This window comes from Taeniopygia guttata, chromosome 2 (assembly GCF_048771995.1).
Source record: "Taeniopygia guttata chromosome 2, bTaeGut7.mat, whole genome shotgun sequence".
NCBI classification, from domain to species: domain Eukaryota; kingdom Metazoa; phylum Chordata; class Aves; order Passeriformes; family Estrildidae; genus Taeniopygia; species Taeniopygia guttata.
Window position 1 is genome coordinate 16,005,310 of NC_133026.1, and position 27,772 is coordinate 16,033,081.

At 39.3% G+C, this 27,772-nt stretch overlaps 2 protein-coding genes across 7 annotated transcripts in view; one reads left to right on the forward strand and one right to left on the reverse strand.

Moving 5' to 3' along the window:
- WAC (WW domain containing adaptor with coiled-coil) overlaps positions 1 to 16,443 on the reverse strand; it is a 58,201-nt gene extending 41,758 nt beyond the window's left edge. For 2 of the 5 annotated variants that reach the window (XM_030264437.4, XM_030264433.4), the window contains exons 1-3: positions 15,712 to 16,166; positions 15,551 to 15,587; positions 13,986 to 14,181 (exon numbers count right to left, since the gene is read on the reverse strand). In XM_030264437.4, coding sequence (XP_030120297.1) covers positions 13,986 to 14,181; positions 15,551 to 15,587; positions 15,712 to 15,752 — 274 coding nt within the window. In that variant the 5' untranslated portion in view covers positions 15,753 to 16,166. Of the gene's footprint in view, positions 1 to 13,985; positions 14,182 to 15,550; positions 15,588 to 15,711; positions 16,197 to 16,318 lie in introns of those variants that run through there. The other 3 variants (XM_072925405.1, XM_072925406.1, XM_030264434.4) reach the window with 3 other exon arrangements.
- On the forward strand, positions 16,387 to 18,066 carry LOC100227781 (microtubule nucleation factor SSNA1). Of its 2 annotated transcripts, none has more exons than XM_032746632.3 (2): positions 16,387 to 16,525; positions 17,497 to 18,066. In XM_032746632.3, exon 2 carries the CDS (start codon positions 17,538 to 17,540, stop codon positions 17,880 to 17,882), a length of 345 nt encoding a protein of 114 aa, XP_032602523.3. In that variant the 5' UTR covers positions 16,387 to 16,525; positions 17,497 to 17,537; the 3' UTR covers positions 17,883 to 18,066. The 2 variants fall into 2 exon arrangements, with proteins under 2 accessions (XP_032602523.3, XP_072781511.1); XM_072925410.1 differs by having other exon boundaries at positions 16,390 to 16,529.
- The last annotated feature ends 9,706 nt before the right edge of the window (positions 18,067 to 27,772 follow it).

Genomic DNA, 27,772 nt, shown 5'->3' on the forward strand with positions numbered 1-27,772 from the left:
GGAGAAAGCACAAAGAGCAAGGGTCTGGGAACCAATTCAAAATTGACTTAATGCCTACTAGAGATTTGAGATTCTGTTACACTAGGACTCCTTTTAATGTTTTTGTAAGTTTTTTTCCATATCCCAAGTGCTGAATCCAAGACACTTTGAACTGCAACAAGGGCTCAAAACTATGCTGCACTTGAAAAACAGATTTAACATAGACTGAAATAAGAATACTCCATTTTGCAATACGGTCAACTTTCTCTAGCAATTATTACATTTAATTAGCATCTCTATTAACAACACTACAATTCTGAAAGTATAAAAAGTTCAAATTTTGAGTTAACTGAAGACCAGACTGCTCTAATAAAGCACCTGGTTTCCCTCCCTTCTCCCCTGCCATCTTTCAAGACCAAACTAGAACTCCTTCCTTTCCAAAACCTGTACACCTATACCGGCAATTACAACATCCACCTGAAACCATCTAAAATAAATTTTATTGCCATTTGATTAGAATAATCTAATACATGACTGTGCATTGTCCACCATCCTCCAGCATCCAAGTATCTTAGCCTAATTTACTCTTTTTTGGTTCATAACATCATACAGTATCAGAATAATAAAATCTACTGAAATGCACAAGTTGGAACAGAGAGACATTAGAGTTGCAGTATATATACTGTTGCACCACATGACAGTTAACGCTGGAACTCAAAGATGGTCTGCTCCTTCAGTCCCTCTAGAGGGAACTGGGATTCAGGAAGGGCTTTAGGAGAGTCACCATTTCTGTGCCCACACACTAGGCATGTGGAAAGAAACACACAGAAAAGCAAGGAAGGTCATTAACTTTGTGACAACTCTATCCATACTTTCTATGATTCCATGTTCCACCTCTGAGCTAACATGCAATCAAATTCATTAAACTACAGACAATATGAGAATCTGAACTTCTTCAAAAGAACAAATACCACCAAGTGACAGATACGAATTAGTTGTTAACAGAGAAGACTTAACAGCAAGGTACGTTTATGGTGGTGATATTATACGGCAATAAGTAATTAAGACAGCTTCTTCAAACGGTAAAAATGATAAAAATTTATCGAGGATAAGCCTAAATTAAAATGTCTAAAGTGTATTTCAGCTGGCTTTGTTATTTCAGTGCAAATCTTTGTGCAGAACACTTTCTAAAGTACTGCATATGGGAGGAAATAAAGCAACACAATAGGAATACAATACCCAACATGCCAGCAGTAACAGAACAGCCTATCATGGTCATTTTGATTTGCCAAATGTAAAAGTAGTAAGACAAAACAATTTTTCTTCACTGCATTTTTATGAGGCCTAGTGTATTGAAATAAACATGGCTGCCTTCCACATGCAACCAAAACATAAAAACTTGCAATTTTCCTAGCAGAGCAGTAGCCCCAGAGAATACACCAACTGTGCAGTAACATCTTCCAGAAATTCATAACCAACTAAGTTGAATGCACAGTGCTTTGCCAAAGAAAGAAAATCTAGCCTGATTACATGCTCATTATGACCCCCCCCCAAAAAAAAATAAATGTTTTATACCAGTCAAGAAGTAGCTTTATAGAGCAAAAAAACTTACAAAGCCTTATTTCATTGCCTACCCTTCTCTCCTGCCACACTGCCAACCCAGGACAGCAAAGCCTATACTGTTTTGCAATATCCGATTCACAGGGTAAGCATTCCAATGTAAAGAAGTTCCTTTTTTCTCCAAGTTACCATTCACACAGAATTTCACAGACATCAGCCAAAAATATTGCTATAAACAGACCAGGAGTCATACATACATGGAGTGGCACAAATGACCAAATATGGATGAAAATGATACTGTAAACATATAGTTTTATTTATAATATAATCTTTCTTCTAAAATGGTAGTAAGAAAGTGACACCTTGAAAAGGAAAAGTGAGCAGCAGCAAATTAGTGAAAGTCAATCACTCATTTTACTAATGCAATACTCAGCAAATGCAAAGGCATTACTGAGTATTAAAATGAAAAAGATAAAGTTAAATCTTACATATTGCATAACGTACAGTAAATTTTATTTCGCTCTTTGCTGCTTAGTTTTCTATTTTTAATTAGTTATACTCAATTTATTTCAGAAATTGAAGCTTAATTTTAGGGCAAACAGACCAAACTGCTCTAGAAAGAACACCAAGCTATTCCTGCCCACAAAAAAGCAAAGCAAAAGGTAATAAAATGCCTCAAACTAAATTCAAACTCTCAGTTTTCAAATAACAATTCAGGGATTCACTGCTCTAGCAGATAAGTGTTTTCCTAGGGCCGTACTTCAGCCTAAATGAGTAACACAGCTTGGGTTCTCCTCACTGATAGAGCAGATAAACTTTTTTGTCCAACCATCCTATAATTTGTTCCTTTCCTTGTTACAGCTACAACTTAATAATTAAATAATTTTGAGGTTGTTTTCTTTCTCCCCTTAGTCCACCTCTTAGTAGCAATGAGAAATCACTTTTCAACCTAAGACACAACTTTGAAAATTATCAGGTTCACTAATGAGGTCCACTGAATGCAGTGAGTTTCTGTATGATCCAGTACTCAAATGTCACCAATCATAGAGCTGAAAAAAGCCTAAGAGATGAAAAATGGATTTTCAGTACACTTCAGACATAATTCCTACAGATTTTCTTCTTCAAAGAAAATAAGTATGTCAGTTTCCTTCATATCTCAACTATCAAAATAACAATAAACAAAGACTGGACAACTAATTTTACCATCACCCATAAAGATGTTTATTCTTTACTTTGAAGTGGGGTAAACAGTATAATTTGAAAGAATTTGCCTGTTTCTTAATAATTAAGGCACTAAATTTTAGCTTCTAAACATTTCTGGTAAGGCTCAAAGGTTACCAAAATAGATTAAACAAATCATAATTACAAAATTGATTTATGTGGAATTAAAAACTATAGGTAGACAAATTCTGCAGATTAACATTTGCAATTTCCTCCCTATAGGGAACTCTAGGTTCAGGTCGCCTAATAAAATAATGCTGCTAGCAACATCCTCAACACTGCTGAAGATCTATTAAGACACGCACTTCATTTGAGATCAATCGACTTGAAAAAAGCAGCTTAAGCAGTTTCACCCATGGAAAATGTGAGTACCATGAACTACAGCAACACAGAGTCATATCCCTAACTCTCTGGCTCATGACACCAGAAGATTTCAGTATGTTTAATAAAAATACAAAATCCTTCTTCAATATCACTAATGACAGTTTGAAGTATTTTTGAGCTTGCAACACTAATTAACATGACCATATTTGTACAATGAGTGGGACATTGCTCTAAAAAGAAATGAAGTAGGTTGAGAAAAAGCTGAAGTCAGCCTTCATTCTGGACTGTGGCTCCCAAAACATTTACATCTCTAATACGGTGTCAGAGACTACCCAAGAGAGGTTCTTCCAACCTCAAGTAACAGCTTAATACAGAGACTTTTTAATTATTGTGACATGAAAAAACATATGTGTTAAACTGACAGCTACGAGCCTCACCACAAACTAATAACCACGTTATCTGAACTCCACATGGATCAGCTCAGCAAAGAGACACTGGACTGAACTTCCCCTTCAAGGCTCTCCTCAGCAACACACCACAAAACTCAAATGAGCCTCCCATGAACACGCTGTAATACACCACTAAGCTCAGGGATGGAAGTCTAACAGCACCACAACACACTCTTCTACCTCCAGCAACATTTCTACAATACTGATCAACTAAGATTAAGCAGAAGACTGATTCTCTACTTCTGATTCACATTAATTGTCAGTAGATAATTACAAATTTAGAAATTTTTTCCTTTCAAAAGCCAAGAAAAACTAGACAACGCAAGACATTTTAAAAAAAATACATTAGTCATCTGGGGCAACAGGCACATACTCAAAGGCTTCATGAAAATTAGGCTCAAGGGATACTGAAGTGAATAACAATTCCTTTAACACTGCAGGAGGGGGAGGGGGCAAGCATCATACATTTTACTTTTTGTTCAAGGAGCTTCCCAAAGAACATAAAACACTGGAAGAACAACAACTGATATTTATCAACACACACCTCAGCTGGGAGTTACTCAAACTCAGACATTTCATAAAAGCTGTGTATTTCAGTATTTTTAGATTACAAACAGCAAAGCAGGACTGTGAAATGACTGACACACCATAACCTAGTCATCACAAACTGTAGTTTGATTAAAATCAGGGGTCATGCAAAATAATTTCTGCTTATAAAGGAGAAAGAAAAGTAGTTGCCCAGACACAGCTCCGAGACTTTTCCCCCTTTTTCTATGTATCCCCAGCACCAACTTAGCACACCCATTCAGAAAGTAAGATATGACAACTTAATCTCCCTAACAAAATCCACATAGCAAAAATAAGGCTAACTAAGAATAAAGCCAAGTTGTTTAGCAACTCTCAATTTGCTTTTGATGTTTTGAAGATAGCTTCTTGAGGACAAACAAGTTTAAACAGAAGACCCTGTGAATGCAATATTACTTACAAATGAACTTGCACTGAATGTTTCCATTACTAGACTTAGAATAAGGAAATTGAATCTAGAAGTTTTTATGCACATAGGTAGTGCCACACAATGAAAATGCTTGTGAACTTCATCCCATCTTAAGTTTCCTTCATGTCAACTGAGCACAGACTATTGACAGTCAGCAATTCAAGCATATGGTGCTGTAGAAGTAATAAAAAGGAGTCTGTTACAACACATTACTGCAATCCTGCAAAAAGGTTAGCCACACACATAACACACTTACATATCCTCAATCAGAAAGCTGTGGCAGAAGCAGTGTCTAACTACATTAATATAAGGCAAGGAAAAAAGGCACAATGTATCTTCTTAAATGTGTCTTTAAAAAAATAACTGTAAGTCAGATTATCCCAAATTCCTATCTTAAGATACATCAACCACAACAGAAGAACCAACCTCCACTTCAATACCAGATCATTCCTTGAGGACTACCAATATCTGCTATTTGAAGAGAACTTTCTTTTCTTCTAAGACTATAGCAATGTCCCCGTCTCACTAAAACAGAGAAAGCATTATTTCACCTAAAATTTAGATATTGAATGATCTGCCTATAAAGAATTCTGGAAAATTTCGGTTTTCAGAAAGATTACTCCTTTTTTTCCTGGACATGTTATTTCTTCATCACAAATGAGAAACCTAGCTTGAAAATATTTAGTATTAAAAGCAGCAATTGGTCACTACACTTTTATAGAACTTGAGAAATTACTAGGTTTAGAAAAAATACATTTCCAGTTCTGGACATACTATGCCATGTATATTTATTACAGTATAGATATGCAACAAGCATAATTTTAATTTCATGCTTATTTAATTTTCAGCTGGGAATTGTTTTTGAAGAGATGCTAGTAATACCCCCAAAAAAAAAAAAAAAAAAAAGGAGAAAAAAAGCAAGTCAAATTACTTTATTACTTTCTGTCACGTCAAAGTTCTTCCCTAATAAAGGAATGCTGGCCCACAGCTCCAGGAGGAAGCAAAGGTGGCAAGTAAGGATTGACCTAAGAATTAATATATATAGTGGTGTGGTTTTAAAAAAATAGATTCACTGCTTTATTTCAGGCTGGCCCAGCTCAGCTTAACAAAGCTTAGCTCAGCTTAACAAAGGTATTGTGCAACAGGGCTTTCAAGCATCTAAAGCACAATAGGTGACAAGACAATTCATCCCTCTTCCCATTAAGTAATTCTGAAATACATACATCAAATTCAACTGGTCATTCCTGAAACTACCTTATTAGAGGAAAATAAGCCTCTTCACAAAAGCTGCAGTTATGTTTACAAACTCAAAATCTATTTTACAATTGTTTGATTGCTTAAGTGTCTGATTTTATTTCTCTAGTTAAGTAAACACTCTCAAAAGGACAATACAAAAACTGCAATCATTGTTATTGACAGTATCCAGCCAATATGAGGTGAACTTTATACTACTTGAATTTCAAGACGATCGTATTATTTCTTGTATTAAAGTAAGCAGAAATAGCATTCTTTCAAATGAACAGTTTTAAAAATAAAGTCTGTGTTATCTGTCAGCAGCAGGTGCCTGATTGAGGAATCTATTCAAACAACTTAACTAGATGAGATCTAAACTAGTATGTTATTCAGAGGGCACAGCTGGCATGAACACACCACCATCCAGAAGAACATAATTATGTGAAATAAACAAAGCAGAAAAAAAAAATAGGTAGAGCACGTTACCTAACCTGTATTGTGGTGTTTATGCACATATTTGCATTACTTATTATATACCTTAATTTAAAAAAAAAACATTCTTTGTGGGGTTTTCCACATTTGGGAGTCAATAGGTATGTTTGGAACATAAAAATGAGATGAGTAGGACAGACTATAATTTCCTTTCCCTGTTTTTGCTACTGTTAGACATGGATAATTGATAACTCTGCTGCTCCAAAAAGCTCAGTAACAAACCTAGAAAAACACTGATGAAGACACTTGCTTTAGAGAACATAAAAAAGCACAATATTTAGAAATCTGGGAAACTATCAAAGAGGAACTAATCTGTGTAGCTGCGATGGAACTATAAATCTGCTTCGTAAAAGTATTTTCAGAAAGCCTGACATTACTAAATATATATTGCAGGTCACAGAAATTATATTGACAGGTATCAGAAAAGTAATGATGAAAATTTAGACCAAAAAAAAGACCTTTTGAAGATTTTTGCTGCCCCTCAAAGACAGGGAATTTAGTTCATTTAGCACACTGTTTGTATTTTTGGCTGCCTCTTTCTTGTCATGAAGCACTTGAAAGATGTTTTACATCTCTCTTTTTGAGTGACAACAAAAGGAGGGTATTATCATTTTTTATCATACCTCGGCTGTAGAAACAAAACAAGTTAGTTATGTTTTAACACTGTGACAAACTTTGACAGACTGCTCTTTTGCAACTCTCCTTTGTAACAAGTCACATTAAGGAACAGATGATTATTCCAAAATACTACAGCACCTCATCACAGGTCTCTAGGTCACATTTTTTATTAATTTCAAACACAAGGTAATATTGCTGCATGCATGGAGAGATAAGTCAAGGCCACAAAAGCTTGACAGACATCTCTTAAAGCACCTGGTAAAAAGAGTGAAGTCTCTTGTCAGTCATCTGCTCAAAAATTTATCTCCCTTTCCAGTGACCTGAAGGACAGGCTTTCCAACTGGACATACCAGACCCTCATCACTGTCTACAAGTACCTGAATGGAGGGTGTCAGGATGGATCCGGGTTCTTCTCAGCAGCATCAAACAACAGGGCAAGAAGCAATGGGCACAAACTATGGTGCAGGAAGTTCCATCTGAATATGAGGAACAACTTCTTTACTGCCTGAGTGACCGAGTATGGAGACGGTTGCCCAGGGCAGCTGTGGAGTCTCCCTCACTGGGGAGATTCAAGAACATATCTGGACACAATCCTGTGTGCCCTGCATTCTAGGATGACCCTGACTGAGCAGGGAGTTTGGGTATTGTGGCCCCTTCCAAGCTGACTCACTCTGATTATTCTTGAACAGTATTCCATCGGTCGGTCTACTTCCAGTTAGCAGACAAGTACAGTTTGTGACTTAGAACACATTTCTCACTTCACAAGCTTGAGAGCAGGGAGAAAAAGGGAAACAATCCTTACGGAAGAGCTACACAGTGAATGATCTCTCTGTACAGCAAGAGGTTTTTCCCTGAAAATGACCATGAAATTGCATAAAAGCCTGACTTTGTAAACAAATGCAGTTACCACTGCAAGTTGTGTGCCACTAAATTACTATTATTCGCAGAAGTTATTACAACATCACCTCCCCACTCAGCCAGAACAGAGGCAGAGCATTCTCTTCCAAGTTCTGCACAGCTTCAGGGATACTTGGCTTACTGGACACTTTACACCGAACAGGTAGAAATGGCCAGGAAAACAAATGTAAACTGTCAATAAACAGTGTTTCTCTTAGAAAGCAGCCATGTCCCAAAACATGGTTAAGGAATAATTCTAATTGAGGGCCATTGGGGAATGCAGAGCAAAATGCTACATAATTTACAAATTGCTATCTTGACTATGGCCTAGTATCAGGCAGCTCATCAGAACTAACAGTTTTCATTACTTCTCTTCATCTTCAGAAAAGCAACCCAAAAGTACAAGTTGAGTAAATTGTATATTCCATTTCTGTAAAGTCAGAGGCAAGTAGCATGTGTTAAAGCATGATGCTAAGTAAAAATCATTCCCTTCTAATTAGCTCACATACCAAAAACAACCAAAAGTCACCAAATCTTGCATACTGTCAGTTATTTTCTCTTTTCCAAAATATAAAATCTCTTTATGTACAAAAGCTTACCAGGTCTAGCAGGCAGACGGACTTGAACATACTACATTTACAAGCCAATTAATTCTTAAAACTAAGATATCTATTTGCTTATACAGAACAATTATAAATGGAAACCTTCAGAGGACCTATTTACACATCTGAATTTTATACTCACATAAAAAAGAATGCAAAAGGAGTGAGTGAAAATTCCCAAAGTCCTAATAGAAACAGAGGTTGAGAAGCAGCTGCATCAACAGGTTACAAACAAATAGCTCTGCTTATTAACATTTGATGTAGCCTCCATTTCAGATCAAGTCTCACACTAATACATCTTTACTCTAGCAACCTACACCAGATACTTGAACTTCATTATGAGAAACAGAGGACTCCATCCACCTACATGAATAAAGACTTAGCATTTAATACCACCATATTAATATCACAATTCTTACCTAACATGAATAATATAAAATTAGGGGGTTTTATCTTCCATTCTGTGGTAGTTAAAAGCAAGCTTTGCAGGTACTTTTGAAAAGCAATTTTCAATATTAACATTCTAAACTTCTACATTTAAAAAGTATAAACACAAGTCAGATCTTTTACTTTGATTCTACAAGCACATACTTTTCAATTTCTTTTCTACTAGAGATCCTAGCAACAGAGTAACATAAAAAAATTGGTTATACCATTAATCCCACAAAAACCCACCTCAGAAATATTGTCAAATCCACTGCATAAATGGAAAGCTTCTTTCTACCTGAAAGTTCTAAATTTGAAAGCAAACTTAAAACTAAAACCCTGTCTGAAGGCAGTAGAACTAATAAAACTTAAAAGAAAGCTTTTATAAATACCAGAAAGAAGAAACTTACTTTCTCCAATTTTTTTTTTTTAATCCAAAGAAAAGCTCCTAAAAGATGAATGATCCTGGAAGCAATTATATTTTTCTTAAAAAACAAACCAGTCAACCCATACCTCTTTAGAGCCATCCAAACAGGCAACATTCATGGAACAGTGAAGTGAATCATTAAATCTACACATGGCTGTTGGGGGATATTCAAAACATGTTTCATGGAGAGCTCACTCTCCTTTGTGATCAGACTTCTCTCATCCCAGCTTTGACCATACAGTTACAGTGAGGAAATGGTTTTCATAGTAATGAATAATTAATTACTTTAACATTAACAGCAGTTAATACTAACTACACAGATAGAATCTATTCCAGCTTCCTCCTGAACCCTTCACTATGTTCCATTACTCTCAGACTTGCCTCTTTCCACCTACCCTGCAGTTTCCTCTCGACAAGGCCCTCTGCCCAGGCATCTTCCATTCTCTTGCAGCTGCCCAAACACCCTGTTCATTGTTTATTTCCCTGGCCATTGACGACACTAATTTAATCAGCAGTTCCCTCTTACTGCCAGGGCTGCCAGCACAGGAATCTAACACAGCTCTCTGTTCAGGGCTGTTTGATATCCCTTTGCTATCCCTGAACTCCTTCAGGAACCACTGAAACAAAGCAAGCCAACAAAGAATGACAGAAGCTCCCACCACCACTTTGATAAAAATAGGAACTCATTATTTAAAATATTTCATTCAGCCTTTAAGAGCAGTAAGATTTTTAATCTTAGAACTCTATTAGTCAGTAGCAGTCCTCACTGACAAATGTTCTTAATTGCCAGTTTAAACAAAAAAAAAAAAAAAAAAAAACCAAAACAACAACTCACGTGCAAAAGAAACAGTCACAATGCTCCACTTATACTTTGGAATTTATATATCACAAGTTATAATCAAATTTCATCAAAAGAGCCTACACTGCACAACAGCACACAATTCAGCAGAAGATTTCATGCTATGTACATTTACACTCTCCAGTTATTTTAAGCAATTCAGTAAGATCATGGCATGAAGCAAAGTTTAAAAGTCTCTTAAACATAAATGTAGTGAAACACGCAGTATTTTCTCCGCAGTAAGAAACAATTAAGTACAGGTGGCTTAAGTGAACAAACCTTGTTTGCATAAAGTTCTACTGTGTATCTTACTGTGGGTCATTCTGCTCCATACAGTTAAGCAGTAACACCCTCTGCCCTTTTTTATACCAAAAAGGGTATAAAACATCTCACACTTTTACTTTTAAATTATATATATTTATAGCTATATATCTCCCTTTCATTATTCCCAAAACTACCCTACTTATCTGGCCTCTTTATTTTCTTTCCTGGACACCACTATCTCAACATTCATGCATTTTAAAAGACCTACAACAGCCTTCTATCCTCAACCATGAGAGTCCTCAAATTTTTGTAGTTCCCTTTTTCTTTAATGGAAACATTTTTCCACATCTACAAGGCCCTTCATAGTTCTATTCCCCATAAACAATGCTGGCTTTAAGTCCCTATTTGTTACTGTTAAGAAACTTCACACTTGAGCTGGTCTCATAAGACCCCCTAATCTCTTCAAACCCCACACTTGCCTATAGCAGCTGACCTATAAATAAGAGATGCACTGAGGGGGGGAAGCTGTTCATTATGTTTTAAACACTTGCATACAGAGACAATACACCCATGCACAGGGACCTGAAAGCAAGAATAAAGTTAAGGCAGTTTTTTGATATGCTGCATGTACAAGTGCTCTCAGGAAACCAGGAATGTGACAAAAACTTGCAATTACTCCACAGTGTTTAGTCCAAGGTAAACTTGGAAGTCTCTCTCCAGAGAACGACTGTCTCTGTACACAGTCTCTTTCCACAGAAACCATGCAGTAAGCAACTTTGAAAAATGCTTTGTTTGCACTGTATCAGTATGGAGGGCTTACCCATAACATGTTTTAAAACCTTAATTGAGTTTCTCACCATGGATTACAATTCTACAAAAGATTCTGCCACGAATATTACAAAAATAAGCTGTCAAAAAAAAACCTTTATACACATACTAAGGATATTAATAGGAGGTGGTTCTATCATTTTTGACTAATTAATTTTCAATCAATTCCTGCTTATATTTTACATGTGTACACTTAAATCTTGAAATTACATTTAAATTACATTCTGCATTTACCACAAAAACAGGAACCAGCCATGAGTGAATCAGTGTGCTACACCACTGAATCTTCCCATTTCTCTTCAGAGCTAAAATTACTAAGAGATGCATAGGAGTTCTTTCTAAAGATTGAGTTGAGAGGGAGAGATCAGGTTAAATCAGCTTTATGTTCAGTTGTAATACTCCGAATTTATGTCCTATTTTGTTTTCTAAGGTATGAGAGAAGAAGAGATTGTTCATTTGAGACTTTAATTCAGTTTAGGAAAATAAATACTAGAGATGTTTCAATGAGATTTGCTTTGTTGAGTTCAGCTAGATCACAGGAAGGCAGCAACACCTGTAGTAGTTCAAACTGAGCAGCACCAATTTTAAAATAATGCAGAGCAATTACAAAAAATAAAAACCACTCAGCTTCTTTCCTCCTCTATGAAAAATGCAAAAAGAAAACAAGACAGGCAATTATAGTAGTATCACAGCAAATTAATATTTCTTGGTCATAAAAAGGCTTAGATAAAAAATGTTTGGACTTTTGTAATGTTTTTCTTTTTTCCACTATATGTCTCTATTTGCAAAACTAAAATACTATAGCAATAGCAACCCTTCAGAGTAATTCAACAGAGAAAATGATAAATTATTTTATTATGTCTTTCGCCTATTAGCAATATGCAAATGTTCATTACACTACAGCATTTCACCTATATTTTAACACCTACCTTCAATTCATACTGACAGAAATACTCAGTATACCAAAGAAAAATTAATACCCTTCTGCCCACATATGCTCAGCTTTGGTTTACTACATACAGTACACAGGATTTAACATAATTTTGGTTGTTCTGAATATATTTTACAGAGGTGAAACTGTGGCCAAACTAACTTTACTAATGACACACCAAAAAAATCACTTATTTACATTAAACAGTACAAATGTTAAACTTTTAAAATTAGTAATTTCCCTTAGACTGTTGAAGACTACTTCCTTATTCCAGACTGTTAACGTATGATGTGAAAACACCTGTTTTCAGATCAGAATAAATGAAACTTTCCACTGTCTTAACAACTAGGAGAAGGTACAGTGGGATGGTGTTCCTTTCATTCACAAAACTACAAATAATTAATTTTCTTTCCTCCTGACTGCATGCATACATGCTTCACACCACCCCCCAGCTATGAAATCCAGCTGGACCTCGTAAGCACTTCAGGATATCTCTCCTATCTTATAACACTTCCAACACACAAATAAGCAAAGCACTCCCCACATAGAGCCTCATCCTCCAGATGTTTTCATATATGCATGAGTCCACTAAATGCAGCTCTGTTCAAGCAGATAAAATTACCAACTGTAGCAAAACTAAGTAGAACTGCAATAGGATGTGGGACTAATTTTTGGACAGGTGAACAGGAAATAAAAGAGGACATCTCTGTATCCTGAAAAGTAGCACAAAAGAGCAGCATATGGGCATTGCACATGCATTTAATTCCGAGATTACTACACTTTCAATTATTATCAGATACAATGAAAATCAGCGTATTAACAAAAGAGGCATGTTCTTATAATGCACCTACACACTTCTCTGACATTAATGGTGGTCTACAGAGCCTCAGCATTAAATCAAAGAAGGAAAAACAAACAGGATTTATAAGAATAACTGGGTATCCATGAACACATTTGTAGGGTTAAACTAGTATGTCCTAAAAAGGTACTTCAAAGATACTTCCTTTATTTTACTAAAACTATTATATCAAGTAAAACTAGTGCAGCAATAAATGTGTATGTACATCAGAATTTGTTAGCTTTATACAGAACAAAAAAAAGTACTGATTTAAAGCTCCAAATTCTCTACTGGAATACTTCACCTTATACCTTGACACAAAGACCAATCAACAAAACAAAAGAACTTTTCTAAATTCAGACAGCAATTGAAATTTTCTAAACTCTAGCCGTTTGTTACCTAACACTGTTATTACATGAGAAATCCTATTATTTTCCTAAGAAGCAGGGATACAAAATAAGATCAGTTAAAAAAAATGGGGATATTACTACTGTTTATAAGCCTGTAAAAACATAGGAGGCTGATTTGACTGTGAACATACTTCAAGCTCCTGTCAAGAAAGGTTCTAGTATGTGCTACCTTTGATCTATTAGAGTTCTTCATAGCAGCTAAATACAAAGAAGCTTTTTTCATTTCTGTTGGAGTTTAATCTATAGAGCATGTACCTACACAGTACACCACCACAATACGCAAAGTTATTAGAAGGATGCAAAACAGCCAATATTACTAATGAAAAATCCAGAAAACTGTTTAATGTTATCAAATGTTGCTGTATGCCTAAATAAATGAGACATACTAGTTAAAATAATAATAAAAAAAAAAAAGGGTTTATTTAATCTTTGGGACTGTAAGGAAAACTACCATACCTGTAAAAACCAGAAAATTAATAGGTGTTATAATGCCTCAATGATTGCTTCCAATTAAATTCCCACTTTGGGTTCACTGCAATCACCCTAGCTGAGTACAAGGCACATTTAGTGTAAGACATCACTTGAGTTGATACTGGTTAATTTTAATGAGAAATCAGTGATTGGTTAAGTAGAAGTTTGTTAAAGACAACTTACCACCATCCCTCTCTCTAACTCTGTGAGTGTGCACACTTTTTGCTTTACTGTGCCCTGTGTTGTCACCGTATTTGTTTTCAGGGCTGTCAGAGCGCCGCAGCATTTTATTTGGTGGTGAAGGATCTGTGGCGTCTCGCATCTTGTCATGACGGTGATCACCACCACTGGGGTGACTCTTGGATGAGTACTTAAGAGCCTGTAACAGATCACAAGAACATAGGCATCTACATTAGATACAAAATTTTTGGATTTTTTTCTTCTCTTTCAGAAGTACTTTTAAAAGTTAAATAATTTTCATTGCCTATTAAAACAAATCAGCATTAGTCTTCCTAGTTTTAATTACCTACATTAAAGCAACAAGTTCTGTAATTAGACCTTAAACCAATTTCTCCCACTATTAAATCCAATGCAACACTTGCTGTTAAGAAGAAACCTAGTTTCTCTATCTTTCCACTGATGAATTACACACTTTCAGCAGTAAATGGGCCACAGCTCTTCAACACTTTTGGGAGAAGAACTAGTCTCCACTTGTTACTAGGAAAACAAACTTAAAGTTACACTGAATCAGTGTAAACTTTGAATATGTCCTCCATACTCTAGTAAAGACCACCTGGTTGCATCACTATCTTGAATTTCTGTGATTTTTTTTCAGTACTAACATCCTTGTAATTAAACCAAAAATAATTCTAGGGGGCCAACATGTAAAATAACTCATTCTAAACTCTTTACCAAAAACTACATGTTCTGCCTCACTCTGACCTGCTTGGTTTTGTGAATTCCTGAGAGGCAAGTGTTTACATTTTCGTGAACTGTCACTGACAGCTGCCTTGGACTGCTCTAGTTCATTTCAGTGATTCAAATACACAGAAATGCAGTAAAACAGTCCAATTCAGGGCCTACAGAGAGCAGTATCACAACATACAGCTTTCCACGGACTCAAACCTCAACAACTGGGTTTCTTCAGTAGACACAGCAAAGTGCAGTATCCACCTTACACAAATTGAGGCTATTGTCGGTAACTCAAGGATTTGATGGTTTCTGAACATGCCTAGCAGCTGGCAACTGCAGAAATTAAGCCTCATTTGCAGCCCCAAGTTGGTCAGGGTCTAAACCCGTGCCCTGCTCAGGTTACAGTCCACAGCAGCAGTTTTGGGGAGAAGAAAGGGCTTTGGGGAGGTGTTGGGGGAGGGGGCGGTGGAAGAGCAAGACTCCTTTTGTTTTTAGAAGAAAAACATTCACCGCCCTTGGATCTCCAACCCACCACAGGTGACCCCGGCTCCCTCTCCTGCCCCTCGCACCTTCCCCAACTCCCAGGCCCGAGCCCCGCACGGGTCGCACTAGGCCGCTCCTGCTCGCCCCGGCCCCGCAGGCCTCGGCCGAGCAGCGGGGCCCCGTTCCCGGCGCCCGGGCCGCCGCCGCTTCTCCGCCGCGCGGTGCCGGGCCCAGAGCCCCGCCAGGGGCCGGACCGGGGCGGCCGCGGCACCGCGGCCTGCGGCGGCTGCCGGAGCCTCTGCTGGAGTAGCACCCCCCCGCCTCCCCTGCTCCTCCTCCCGGCCCGGCGGTACCTGGTAGGGCTGCGAGTCCCCCCTGCGGTCGTGACAGCTGAGGAGAGAGCGAGAGAAAGACAGAGACGTTAGCGAGCGCCCGTTACCGGCCCCGCGGCCGGGCCGAACATGGCGGAGGGGGTGGGGGGGGCGGCCCCGCGGGGCCGAGGGGGTGAATTTACCCATCACTGAGTCTCTGCTGTTTCCTCGCATACATTACCATCAATGCCCGGCCTGTGTGTGTGAGGGTGAGGGGACCAGGAGGGCACGGCCGCGGCCGGGCCACAGGCGCCGAGGGGGGAGGCGGGGGCGGCAGCGCTCCGGGGGCAGGGGCGGGGGAAGGGGGCGGCTCGGGCAGCTCGGCTGGAGCGGCGCTCACGGGCCCATCGCCTCGAGAGGGGAGACGCTGGCAGCTCGGCCCCGCGCGCGCTGAGACACACCGGGAGCACCGACTCGGCCACCGCCTCCCCCCGCCGCGCCCGCCGCCGCCGCTCCAACTACATCCGGGGAACTCGGGCGACGCCGCGCTCGGTCAACGTCGGCTCTTTCCGGCTCTTTCCGACTCGCTCCGTCCCCTCTGTCCCCTTTGCTCTCGGGCGACTCTGCCTTCGGTAAACATCGGCTGCGTCCGCCGAGCCCGACGCCCCTCAGTCCCTCCCTTCGGCAAACATCGGCTGCGTCCGCCGAGCACGACGCCCTTCAGTCCCTCCCTTCGGCAAATATCGGCTCCTTCCGTAACGCTCGGCCCTCCCTGCCCCTCCCGCCTCGGCCCACTCTTGCGAGCGCTACCTGTCTTCGGAAAACATCGCGTTTTTCCGGAGAGACGTTTCCGCGCGGCCGTCAGGGCGGCGCCGCGTTCGGAAACGCTCGGGTATTTCCGTGACTCGTCGCGGGCCGGCGCGGTCGCTGGCGGGAGGACGGGTCCGGTTAGCCGAGGGCAGCGCGGCCTCGGTGGGAGAGCCGCTCCTCGGTGGGGAGGAATCGCGATCCTGCCAGGCAGGTGGGGGCAACAGGGGGAATTACGGGGGCGGTGGGGACATAGGAATGGGAAGGTCTCCTCTTACCTACCCCCTCCTCCCCTTCCGCCTGGGCACTCGATGTGCAGACGGGAGCCATTTTGTGCGCGGCGCGTGTTGGCGGGGCCGCGCTGTGCGGCGCGGAGGGTGTTAAAATGTCTCTGGGACGGCGGCCGCGGGGTCGGGCTGGCCTCGGTCCCGGGGTGTCCTCGGGGGTCCGAGGGCGGCACACACGGTGGCCCCGGCACATGCGAGCCGCGTCACCCAGTGTTGAGGGAGCTGCGGGCGCTCGCCGTGCCGGGAGATTCCCTGGCGTTGTCAGTGCCTGCTGAGCCACTCAGGGCTGTGCCCGCTGACAGGACGAGGAGCGATGTCCATAAACTAAAACACGAGAAGTTTCACCTCAGAATGAGGAAGAACTTCCCTTGTGTTGAGGGTGGAAGAGCCCTGGATTAGGCTCCCTGGGAAGGGCGTGGAGTCTCCCTCTGCGGAGACATTCAACACCCACTTGGTTGCTCCTGGTGACCCTGTCTTGCCAGGCGGTTGGACTGGATGATCTCCAGAAATCCCTTCCAACCCTAAGCATTCTGTGATTCTGTAGTTTTTGCTTATTTCTGACCAGGCCCTCGAAGTCTGACGTACAAAGCATCCTATATTCAGGGTTGTACAAAGGTATTATAAAACGTATCTTAAATACTTTGATGCCATTGCCATGGCAGTGTCATAGGGGACAGCAGTTTTCAGTAAAGGTTTAAGAGCTTTTGCCAAATTCTGTCCTGTCTGCCTCCTGAAAAGGGAAGAGATGTGGCACATCTGAGAATGGGCCTGTTAACTTAGAGAGCCTTGCCCAGTGGCTCCATCTGTGCTAGTGAAGCGTTATTCACGGCAAGGCTCTCACAGATTTTTTTTTCTGTTTCTTTGTTTGTTTGTTTTCCTTTAATTTGAGTGCAGAAGGCCATTGCTGAAAGGGGACTTCGGGGAGTGAGTGCAGGATGACTCAGCAGGGAGCTGTTCTTCAGGGTTACAATAATGAACTAGTGAAATGCATTGAAGATTTATGTATGCAAAAAGAAGAATTGAACAAACAAATCCGGCAAGCAGAAGAGGAAAAGAATAAACTCCAGCATGAAATCCAAGTCCTCAGTGAACAGCTGGAGTGTGTATGTGAAAACTTGGCCCAAAAAGTGGCTTCACGGAATGAGCTTGATAAAATACTTGCTGAAACTGAAGCTGCTTACATGAAGATTTTGGATAGCTCTAGAACTTTACTTAATGTCCTGAAGAAGGAAGTGGGAAGCTTAAAGTATTCACCAGATCTGAAAACCAATGTAACGTGAAACAGTCAAATGTTTGGACTCTGCAGTGCTAGAATTCCACTAGGTGAGAAACGTGGTCAGCCACGGAACCCTACAGCCACAGTATACGCAGAGAGAGGTTTTCTTCCAGTCTTTCTGTATGTTTTATTACTTTCATATGCACTAGAAAACAGATTAAATAAAGTTGCCATTTTGCTTTAAGAAATCTACTTAATTGAACACTACAAAAATTAGCAAATAGGTAGTTGAGGCAGATGGGAGACTGTCAGTTTTGACATCATTATGCTTCAAGTCTTAGAAAAAAGGCATTGGTTGACTTCAGATGGCTCCCAGTAAATTATTCTTTGAAAACTAGTAGATGCAAGTCAATCAGATACTACTTCTTTTCATTTTACTAATGCTTAGGCTTTACTGTTGGGACCAAGTTGAAATGAGCTACTTTTACTTTCCTCTAGGAGCTTGGAGTTCTGATGCCTGCACAAAGACAGCCCCGTTTACAATAATTGCCTACTTGAATAATAGAGGGATAAGTTGAGAAATCAGGAGTCATGCAGGGCATGGAGGTTTAAAATTTAACACTGTATGTGGTTCATGCATCTTCTTAAGGTATTCTTCAAAGCCTTGTTTAGAAAGGAGATGTGCTGCAGTGAAAGGGTTTGGTGCAAGTGCGAAGACAGCTGCACCATGAAGTCTTGGACCAGTAATTCACTTGGGGGTAAGAAAAACACGTCAGTAGCAACTAGAAGTCCTGAAAAACCACTGGGGTCCAGTTAAAAATACAGAGGTAAATAAAGACCAAAGAAGATAATCTTGGCTAGAAGCCAGTAATAGAATTTCTGGAAGCCCTTTTAGTTCCTTTTAGCTTTATACTGATCTGTTAAATAATTGCAATAAAATTGTGGAGAATAGTGAACATCCTGAAATGATATTAAAGAAATACAAATGAAAGGTGAAAGAAAATGAGAAGTGGTTTGCAGCTATCAGTCATTCTTACAGAGGACATTAAAATAGAACTTAGTTTAGAGATCAGGGATAATATAACAGCATGGCATAAATACCAGTTTAATGCCAGTTTTGTTTCTGGTGAACCTCTTTGTTCTGCAGAAGTCTCTCTCAGCAGTGTGTGCACGTACATGTGCATTTTGTCCCTCTTATTGAAATGTTACAACAATGACTTTTTAAACTGAATCCTCATTCAAAACCAATTAATTAAATTGAAAGAAGTGCAGTTGAAATCTCCTGACTTGATAGTGGTGTGTTTGTAAGGTGCACATATAGAGGGAATGGAGATGTGAATAGTTTTGGTAATAGCTCTTCATCAATAATAGGGAGCAAATTTTATGTTCTTCTGGTTGCCAAGCTACATCAGGGATGATTGTGACTGGGCTAATCAGTTTACTTGTATGGCACTTCCAGGGGCTTCCCCTTGGGGAATTCCCAGTGGGTAATGCAGAGGTGATAAAAGTGCATTATCTCAGGAGCATTGCTATTGGAGTACTGCAGCACTCAGGACCACCTTGTTTATGTTGAAGAGAAACACGAAAATTTTGCTATTTTTAGTAGCAAAAAAGTGATTTATTTGACTGGACATTTTATGACATTCTATCTGCCCTTAGACTCGTAGTAGTAACTGATTTACTGGAAATAGGCAGATTCGGGAAAAGTACTAAGAGTAAGAACTTTGAGTTGCAAATGTAAGCTGCTTCTTCTTATTAGCTGCACTGGAACTCGAAATTGTGAAACAATTTTTATCATAGAAAGGTCATTTATAAAGAACAGTACAGTTATTTATAGTATTGGTATCAAACAATAATTACAGGTTTATTTTCCTTAGAATAATCATAAATAAGGCCTCTTGTTCTACTGAAGCTGATAAAACTAAAGAAGCTTTAAGAGAAGCCTTATAAGACTTTAAAGAACTTTACTTCACAGCCATTATTATGGCTAGTTGCATAGGGAATATGGTTGCATTACAGTGTCAAAACTAAATAACTGGAGGTGCTCAATTTTTTTTTATTAAAAAACTAAGGGAAAATGTAACTGTTGGCTAGTACTTACACACAGATGGGGACCTCCCAACATTCAAATAAAAAGATGAAATGTTGCTAGAATTCCATGATTGGGATACCAATCTAAAATTTCCATTTAAATTCACATTTAAAAGTGGAGAGAAATAATAGATCTCTAGGTCTTGCCTATTTCTAAAATGACTCCTTAGTGTGGCAGTCATCATGCAAAAACAGTGTTTAGCATTATATTCTGTATTTACCCAAATGAACCCTTCTATTGAAGTGGTAACCTTTTTTCACTGCTTTTTCAGACCCTATAAATCTTGACATGAATAGCTTTTGTTAAACAACTTCTCTTTGTTCAGAAGACATGCAGACTAAGTTATTCCAATGTATTGCTGGAAGAGAAGTGATAATTTGCAGATGGCAGCAGCTCTGCAGTGATAGCCTGAAACAGAAAGTTTACCTGGAATAAGCCAGGTCATAAGTTTATAGTATCATACTTATTCCTAACTTAATTTTTATATTGAATTTTTATAACTCTCAAGTTTGACCTGGGTCTTTACTGGAGTACTTACAGTCCAGGAGCCTTACGGACAAACGTTGGGTTCCTAATCTAAACTGCTGTGTTGGGTGTTCTGTATCTTATTAAGGTGTGAGGAGACACAATTTTTGAAACTCCTACCTGTGCCTGATTCAAGGGTTTAGTGAAAGGCATCTGGATCAGTTGTCTAAGTCCTGAATTCATGTAAAGGCAACCTTACTGGCTTCCAAGTAACAGAATATATCTGGAAGAGATCTGATGGTTCCCTGCTTTTATAGCAATGCTTCTTGAAAATGTGCCCAGCACTTAACACACTAGTGATCTACAGTTTTTTTCAAAATATTTGACTGTTGACTCCTTGCAAGTAAACTGAAGAGATTTTGGCAGTTACCAGAGAAACTGCTTGTGGGTGGTGTGTTGAAGTAATTTTCTGTGTGGAAGTGATTATAGGAAGCACTGGGTAAAGTGCTTATGCCAGCAGCCATTCACACCCCATTACTGTCTCTTCAGAGGTGCTTACCCTGCAGTTCAGGTGTCTCCCACGTGCAGTTTCTGTTAATCCCCTTACAGAAATGGGCGTGAGTGGACTGGGGATCCACCCTAATTTTAAGGGTAGGGAATAAAGAGAAGGTATGGATGTGAAGTCCTGGTTTGGGAAGACTGGAGCATGAGGGGTTAGGATAGAGAGATGGAGTTTCTCCTAATTTCTTCTGCTCTAAGTGTACTTGTACTGATCTATTGCCTACAGTTCTTGCTACCCAATTAATCAAATCCTAGAAATCATGTGAGCTTCTTCTGAACTCTGGATATTCTCCCCCTTCCTTTAAGCCCACGGATGGTCAGCAAAAGAAGCAGTCTGTGTTTTGTTTTCTCTTTGTGTCTTTTATTTCTTTCTGTTCCAGCAGGAGGCTGTGGAATGTGACCCTCCTCTCTGCTGGGTAGGTGTGCTGCCAGGCTCACACAGGATGTTGTTTCCTGTCCTGGTTGCTCTCCTTTGAACAGTCCTCAGGAATTGCTTAAGTTTTATAAAGAACCTCCAGTTCTGTGTGTACTTGATGTAGTTTGTATGTCATATTGAGCTTGGAGACTTTAGGCAGAGCATTGGCAGGTTTTGGCTTTTGGTGAATGCAAGAGATTTGTTTCCTTGGACTAAGAATTCTTCAGACCAGGAAGACTAGGCATCTTCGAATACCCAAATAATTGTACATTCAAACAATGAAGCAAGTTGTAGTCTAAACCCAGGTGACTGGACCTTGGATTGCTATTTCAGAATTGAGAATCATTTCCATATAGGTCTTGGGGTACAAGTGTGTTCCATTCCAAATCGAGTAAGTGGATTAAGCTAAACTGGTAATCCTATGACAAGAACATTCAGAAGATTGTTACCCAAAGGATTAGATGTCTACAGTTAATTCATCATACAGATGAGTCTTGTGCAAAAGACCAATATCTATTAACTTCTTAGATGATTTTGCTGGTTAGAAGAGATTTGAGTGATAAAGGTGTACCTTGTGGCAGTTGCCTTAACTTTGAGCTTGGGGTTTTATGCAACAAGTAGACAAAAATAGTTATTTAATAATTTATTTTCTAATTTTTTCCTTTTCAGGAATGAACAAAGAATTATTTATAAATACTTTAGTGTTGATTTAGTTGTGTATGTGTTGGTGGTTTTCTTAACAGATGAATAGGCAAATTTTCCTAAAATCAGTGCTCTTCTAGCTTTAATGTATGTTTTTAAATATAGATGTAAATATTTTTTTCTTTTTCGGGTGAAGGACAGACTAGCCTTTGATTTAATTTGTGCACCAGTTGATTTGTCAGTGTCTGTTGTTTTAATGCGGTCGAGTCGGGCACCATGGCCTCTTCTTGAGTGCCTGTACTGTGCCTTTTTTAAACTTCGGATGGGTTTTTTGTTCTTTGCCCCTTAACTACGTATAAATCTGTCAGGGATTATATTAGATGCCCCAGAGTAGTCCTTGATGGTTGTCTACCTCAGTTGGTTTCAGATGAAGTTTGGTTCACTGTCTAGCTGTAAAACCCAGCTACTTGTGTGTTAGGTGTTGATGAAACTTGGAGAAGTTCAAGCGTGAAGAACAGGGAGCTATATGGTCATTCATAGCTCTAGCTTGTGGGATTTTTGTGAAAATAGTGCAGTGTTGTAGTGTGTATTGACAAAAATAAGGTGTTAGTAGAATTGGGACTAGTAGTTTTTAATTTTGTAGTTTCAAAAGTAGTTTTACAAGATCTTGTGGGGTGGAACACTTTGCAGGGTTTTTTGCCTATTTGTGCAAGGCTATGGGTATGCTGCAGTAACTACTACAGAAAATTTGTAAATTTTAGTACAAACTTGGGTATCCTATTTAGCAGCACAGTGGAGAATAACAGTATAAAATACATGCATTTTGATCATAGCACACCCATTGTTTGTGACCCGATGCAAAGCTGATAATATTTGTAAGTATGCTTAATTTAAATGTCACAAATGGGAAAATGTTACTTTTAGAATAGGATTCATCCATATTAGAGGGGGAAAAGCCCATGTAGATGGAGATCATGTTCAGGAAAAGGCATTTGGAAAAAGTCCTGGCAGTCATGCTCTCGGGGTGGGGTTGATTGTGGTTCCGCTGATTGTGATGGGAGCTTGTTTCTCTGACATCTCACTTCAGGGCCTGTGAAGTTTCATGGAGTGGTTTCTCCTCTCAGCCTTAGCAGCACTCGTGTACAGTGTTTGTGTACTTGGTCCTGAAGGATTTAGAACAGTGTTGAGTGTTCTTGTTTGCTGTCTTATGTGAAGTAGGCATTCGGCTTCCTGGCCAACCTAAATCAAGACCACAGGAGTGTTAGAGACTATAAAACAAAGAGGCTGAACCATATTAACACCTACTGTGAAAAATGTTTAAAATTATGAAACCTGATGGACTGGTCATGGAGTATTTTAAAGTTAAATCTTCAGAGGTATTATTTTTTGAGCTTCATATGCGTACGTTCTCTTTCTTCAGTCAGAGCTCCCATAATTGACTTGAGATTTTCCATTGATATGGGATATATGGGAACACTTCTAGAAAATTATTTACATCATAGTCCATGACAGATTTATTTATTTATGACAATTTACATTTTTTAAAAAATATAGTTGAACATAGTAAAAAATATATTTCTTTCCTAAAGGCTTTCAAATCTCTCTGTCTGTATTAAGAATTAGATAAAAGAACTATTTCTTGTTATATGATTATTAAAGGGTTGATACAACTTGGATACTGATTCTGATCAGGCATGTCTGTCAGTTCTTGACACAAAATCCTCTTCATATTCTGGAAGCTTACACTTTTTTAAAACTTTCTCTTCCTTATAGAGTAAGAGCACTTTAAGTTGAATTTCAGCATGAAATATTTAGGGTTTTGAATTTTTTTGAATATAGTTAGTATTCAAGAACGAATCATACACCATCAGGGGTTCAAAACAAAAAACTGGCAGTAATTCTTACATGGTTTTGCAGTTGTTCAGTAACAGAAATCCTGCTAGACATTTGTGCTGCTCACTGCCTTGTCGTAAGTTAGAATAGTTGCTGTAACTCATGAACCCAAGGTACTTTTTGTTAAATACTGAGTTTTTCTCAAGTGGTGTTGCTAGCATAAGTGGAATGGATACTCCATTCCAGGGAACACGGCGAGGAAGACGAGCTGCCTCTTTAGTAGGGACCATCATCTGGAAAGAGAGAAGCATCTTTGTTAGTCTTGTCCATGGTGAGACAATTCTAACGGGTTAGAATGATCATAGTTCTCTGTTGTAAGGTGCACTGGAGCAAGCTGACAAAAAGAAAACCCAGTCCATGCTGTCAGGCACAGGGAATGTGGTACTTGATTGCAGCCAGGTTATCTTTAAAGGCAGGAGCTCAGGTACAGCTGGAAGCAGTGTAGCTGCTGCAGAACTGGGCTCAGGGAGAGTTGTTTTGCCCTGTCAAGAAGCAGTTGGCCCTGTGGACACACTTAGGAAATCTCATACACTCTGGAGTCACTGGACTTGTTAGAAAAGTGTGACCTCTTCCTCTTATTGAAACTCAGGGAATTCTGCATCTTAGGGACATGTGTCTTAGTGACATGACTGCATGAGAAGGATATTTATTTAAAATCCTGTACACTTTAGTGTTTTTTTTCTGAAGCCTAAAGTGTTCTTGTTTTAGGTTCAGGTTGCTCAAGTTCAAATACTTGTGACCAAAAATATAAATGCACAAGTTCCAATGAAGCCCACAAGCCCATAAGTTATTGGTATTCACTGTGTAGTACACCAAGTTCTTGGTCAAATGCAGTTGTAATCCTTCAGTCAAGTTGCAAACTTTGTGGCTCCTCTTAGTTTAAATGATTTGTGTGAAGTGTTGCTTGCTAGGTTTGGAATGTGCTTTTGGTTTTTTGTTTGTTTGTTTTTCAGTGAAGTATTCCATTGAGGCCTCCCGTGGCACTCTGCCATACACATTCATGGCGTGCATGTGGAATGTTTTCTTTGAGAATGTCAGAAGGAAACTACCTGTACAGCAGCAGTTTAACTGAAACAAGATTTGGTTTTATGCCATGCTGGTTTCATTTTAAAAAGTATTTAGAAATTATGCATCTATAAATATGTGTATTTATATAGGATATATAAACAAGTGCTTCCAATGAACTGATCACATAGTACCTCACAGAGAATGTTAATATCTTTATCCCCTTGATTCACAGTGACAATCAGTAGTAATCTGCCCAAATAAGGGACAGATCTGGGAATGGAAGCTTTGCTATTTCAGCCTTAATTGAATGCTCTGACTTGGACTGGTTCCCAGGGATTCATGTCCTGTTTGTGTTTTGACATAAATGGACAGGATTATGCATTCTCAACCTGTGTCTTGTGGATAGGGATAGATATAACTGATTAGAGGCACACTTCTCTGCTGTTGCATCCTCCACATTGCATGCAGTTTGATGGTGATGTTTATATGTGTTACTCCTTTCTCCATAGATAGGCCCTGCATGACAAGGTATCCCAGCTCCTGAGCAGCCACTTTCACTTTCCATACCTGCTCTTTTCAAACCCCTGCTTTGGGACTTGTAGGAGGTGGGGCAGAGGAACATAACTATCTTAATGATAGTTGCTAATTAATTACCTTTCAAAGCCTAACCTTTTTTCAGGTACCTTGCCTTTATAGATCCTATTGTTTTATCAGGCTGCTTATTACCTTATACTATTACCTTATAAGACCACCAGGTTTTTTAGGCATGGAGGCTCCTTGATGCTTAAAAGTAGTGGGAGGTCTGAATTCTAGTCCATCTATAACAGCATACAGAGCACATGTAACAGCAGCAGGCTGTGAGGCAAGCATATTCCACCACAGCTTGTTTTGGGCTAACGGATTGAAGTAGTATGGCAAGTGAGGAACTCCAGATATCTGGTTGGATGGGGCTCTTCTGTAGTGAAAAACTGGCTGTATGAATTCAGATTCATACATAATGGCTGGCTGTATGTAGTGAAAATAAGCTGGCTGTATAAACTCAGATTAAGAACTATTCTAATTTAGGAGAGGTGGCACCTGAATATGCGAATATTCATATATTCACACATATATATGTGTGTGTGTGTATAGTCAGACATACATTAAAATGTATATATAAATATACTCATCATTTTTGTAAGTATAGAGAGTTCGTGGTAGAAAGCTGTCTAACATTTTAGTATTATCTGCCATTAGAAAAGACAGTTTAAACAGGTTGGACATTAACAGCTTGCATGAGGCTGTGTACCCTGTTTTTTCAGTAGTCTTCACAGTCTTGCTTCCACATAAGCCATCATTTGTAGAACCATCCTCATCTTTGTCCTGCAACAGCTTTTGTTGTCTATATTTCCCAGCCCCTCATTTACTATGTTTTTAGTTATCCCAAGCTGCTGACCAGAAACATGCTGCTCTTTTGACATGTGGTGGGTCAGAGATGCTTTCACTATCTTGATATTGTCCAGACATGTTCTGGCACACTTGGGAAAATTGTTTGCATGATAAACAGATTATATTCAATTTGACAGTGCCCCAAAAGTTAGGATTGGATGGGATGATAATATTATAGTCCAGAGAAACAACAGACGCCTGATCCGAGTTTCATCGTAAAAAAAGGGTGTAGGTCAAAGCAATGGATGGATGGGAATTTTCCTGATATGCTATGGAGATTAAAGAACAGAAGTTTATTTTGTTTGTCAATGAGGATGAATAATATAATCTCTTGCAGATAAAAGTCTCTATGAGATGCTGTAATTTAATTTGTATTAAGGCTGTGTTCAGAGTGATGTGAGTTTGTTTCAGAAATGTTGCTTTGTGTTTGAGAAAAAATGATAACTTGAAATTAGAAAGAGGAAAAGGAATAAAGTGCTGGATCTTGCAGATAATGATCTCAGTGAGGAAGCTGTTATAGGTCAGTTGTGTTTTCTTCAAAGCTCTGAGTGTGACCTGTATTGCAAATTTATAAATATGTGCTAGACAGAGTGGAGTATGGCACAATAAGGCTACTTGGGAAAAGTTATGTCAAGGCATTGTATGTATTCAGCAATTTTCTTTGCAATCCTGCTCTATTTTACAACCTAATCTATTCCCCACTAAGATGTGCTAGAGATAAACACTGCAGATGCCTTTGTGTGCAGAGAAGGAGAGGCAATTAAAAGTCTGCATGCTGTGAAGTCTGTGGGTGCCAACAGTGTCTGCACAGACCTTTACAATGTTTTGGGGAACAATTGGTTTTCCTGCTGTCTGGGGTGACCGAACACAAATAGTTTTTGAACGAAGATAGTAACTCAGTTATTTTCATGCTGGCTAAAGTCCTGCTGGTTTGCATAAAGGTTTCCATTTTTATTTACTGATAGCAAAGTCTTGGTGACAAAGTGGTTCCTCCAGATCAGATGCTGTTTTACTAGAGGGCATCATTTCATTTCTGACAAAGAAAGGGCAAACTTCTGATATTGTAATGAAAACCTGGGGCACTATCTGGTATTGGCCTCCATCAAAGACAAGGAAAAGCACAAAAGAACAAAACTGCTGCCCATCGTCTGAATCAAATGGGTTGCCTCCAAGAGTAGCAAGTGAGAGGGCGTTTCTTTCTTTTAACTTGCTCCCTCCTACATCATTACTGGGCTGAGTAAGAAAAATTTTTCTTTTATATAAATAAATCGGATAATTTGCTTTAGAAAAAGCTAGTTCCACATAGGAGGCAGCTAAAGCTGGTCCATGGGAGCTTTATTTACTTTTTTTGTCAAAAAATTTTTATGCAAATTCTAAAAGCAAGCAGCCATTGTAAGTAGTTGTAAGGAAGATAAACACCAAAATGTTGTGTTTGCTTGTCATTGCAGAC

Excerpts from the sequence above, each read along its gene's own strand:
- LOC100227781 (XM_032746632.3), top strand. The coding sequence starts at position 17,538 with ATGACTCAGCAGGGAGCTGTTCTTCAGGGTTACAATAATGAACTAGTG.